The sequence below is a fragment of the Caenorhabditis briggsae genome (assembly GCF_000004555.2).
Source record: "Caenorhabditis briggsae AF16 supercontig from assembly CB4, cb25.NA_023, whole genome shotgun sequence".
Lineage (NCBI taxonomy): Eukaryota > Metazoa > Nematoda > Chromadorea > Rhabditida > Rhabditidae > Caenorhabditis > Caenorhabditis briggsae.
Genome location: NW_025543297.1, coordinates 7,100 through 9,237, shown reverse-complemented (window position 1 = coordinate 9,237; position 2,138 = coordinate 7,100). Strand labels below are relative to the sequence as shown.

At 29.1% G+C, this 2,138-nt stretch overlaps 1 protein-coding gene across 1 annotated transcript in view; it reads right to left on the bottom strand.

Moving 5' to 3' along the window:
* The window catches only part of CBG23672, a gene marked incomplete at both ends in the record, with an annotated part of 3,262 nt that extends 1,593 nt beyond the window's left edge, over positions 1-1,669 (bottom strand). Inside the window, 2 exons of the mRNA XM_045240937.1 lie at positions 1,045-1,209; positions 1,616-1,669. Of these exons, the coding sequence (XP_045091135.1) occupies positions 1,045-1,209; positions 1,616-1,669 (219 nt within the window). The remainder of the gene's footprint in view (positions 1-1,044; positions 1,210-1,615) is intronic.
* Positions 1,670-2,138: the final 469 nt, after the last annotated feature.

Below are 2,138 nucleotides of genomic sequence, written 5' to 3'. Positions count from 1 at the left end.
GGAAATTTTGAATTCCAAAAATTCGGAAAACCAGAAATTCTGAAATTCTGAAATCCTGAATTTCTGAATTTCTGAAATTTTGAAATTCTGAATTTCTGAATTTCTGAAATTTTGAAATTCTGAGTTTCTGAATTTCTGATTTTCCAAATTTCTGATTTTCTGAATTTTTGGAATTTCTGAATTTTTGGAATTTTTGGAATTTCTGAACTTCTGAACTTCTGAATTTCTGAATTTCTGAAATTTTGAAATTCTGAATTTCTGAATTTCTGATTTTCCAAATTTCTGATTTTCTGAATTTTTGGAATTTCTGAATTTTTGGAATTTTTGGAATTTCTGAACTTCTGAACTTCTGAATTTCTGAATTTCTGAATTTCTGAATTTCTGAATTTCTGATATTCAGAATTTCTGAATTTCTGAATTTCTGAATTTCTGAATTTCAGAATTTCTGATTTTCTGAATTTCTGAATTTCTGGATTTTTGAATTTCAGAATTTCTGAATTTCTGAGTTTCTGAATTTCTGGATTTTTGAATTTATGAATTTCTGAATTTCTGAATTTCTGAATTTCTGAATTTCTGAATTTCTGAATTTCTGAATTTCTGAATTTCTGAATTTCTGAATTTCTGAATTTCTGAATTTCTGAATTTCTGAATTTCTGAATTTCTGAATTTCTGAATTTCTGAATTTCTGAATTTCTGAATTTCTGAATTTCTGAATTTCTGAATTTCTGAATTTCTGAATTTCTGAATTTCTGAATTTCTGAATTTCTGAATTTCTGAATTTTTGAATTTCTGAATTTCCAAATTTCTGATTTTCTGAATTTTGGGAATTTCTGAATTTTTGGAATTTTTGGAATTTTTGAACTTCTGAACTTCTGAACTTCTGAATTTCTGAATTTCTGAATTTTTGAATTTCTGAATTTCTGAGTTACTGAATTTCTGAATTTCTGAATTTCTGAATTTCTAAATTTCTGAATTTCTAACTTTTCGAATTCCAGAAAAATTCAAAATACCCACTCGAAATCCAGCTCGATACGTGGCAAAAACGATTGGATCGGAGACAATTATGAAAAACGCGGCGACAATGAGATTCAGAATCCAGAAGAGGTGAAATAGCTCAGTGACAACTTCCATGGATTGCTCAGTTTTATTTGTGTAGTATCCAGTGATTGTGACGATGATTTCAATGGTGAGAGTGAGCAGGAGAGAGTACTGTAATTAAAACTTTGAGCTCAATTATCTCGGTTCATGTAAGAGATATCAAAAAGTAGTTGGCTAATAAAATATTGGTGATAATATGATAAATATTTTATCAGTCGACAATTTTCTGATATCTGTTACAGAAACCGAGATAAATTCGATTAAAAATGATAGCATGTTTTTCTCTGATAAAAGCCTCAAATTTGCACTTTAATAAAAGGTTTATCATGTTATCAGTAACATTTTATCAGTTGACAACTTTTTGATATCTCTTACAGTAACCGAGATGAATTTGGTTAAAGTTTTATGACACGTTTTTTTTCAGTTCTTGAGCCAAAATGGGACATATTTCTTAGCCTGGGAGCCATCTTTCACAGAATTTTTTGCTGAAAAAAAGTTTCTAAAAATCAAAACTCACCTCCATATCCCTTTTACGCTCGAATTTTTCATATCCATCTATGAATCTCATCATTTTTGGGTTAGTTTTTTTGGTTGAGCTGAGATTAAAGCGAATTTTAGATTTTTTTTTTGAATTAGAATTTTGAAAAAGGGCGGTAAGGGACTGAAAAAGACAAAACAAATTCTCGAAGTGTTGAAATCAATAAAAACAAGTAAAACAGAAAAAATTTGAAGCGGCAGGAAGGTAGATCAAAATTTAGAATATAATATTTTTGAAAATCTTTTTTGATCTACATTTTTAAACCTATTCCCTCTAATAGAAGCGTTCCATAGATGCACTTCGAGATCAATTATTTCAGTTTCTGTAAACGATAGCAAAAAGTTGTCAACTGATAAAATATTTCTGATATTATGACAAACATTTTATCTGTTTACAGCGTATTGATATCTCGCATGGGAACCTAGATAATTGAGCTCAAAGTGCATTTATAGGGTGGGCTTCTATTTAAGCAAATTGTTGGGACACGGAAATTTGCTTTTTT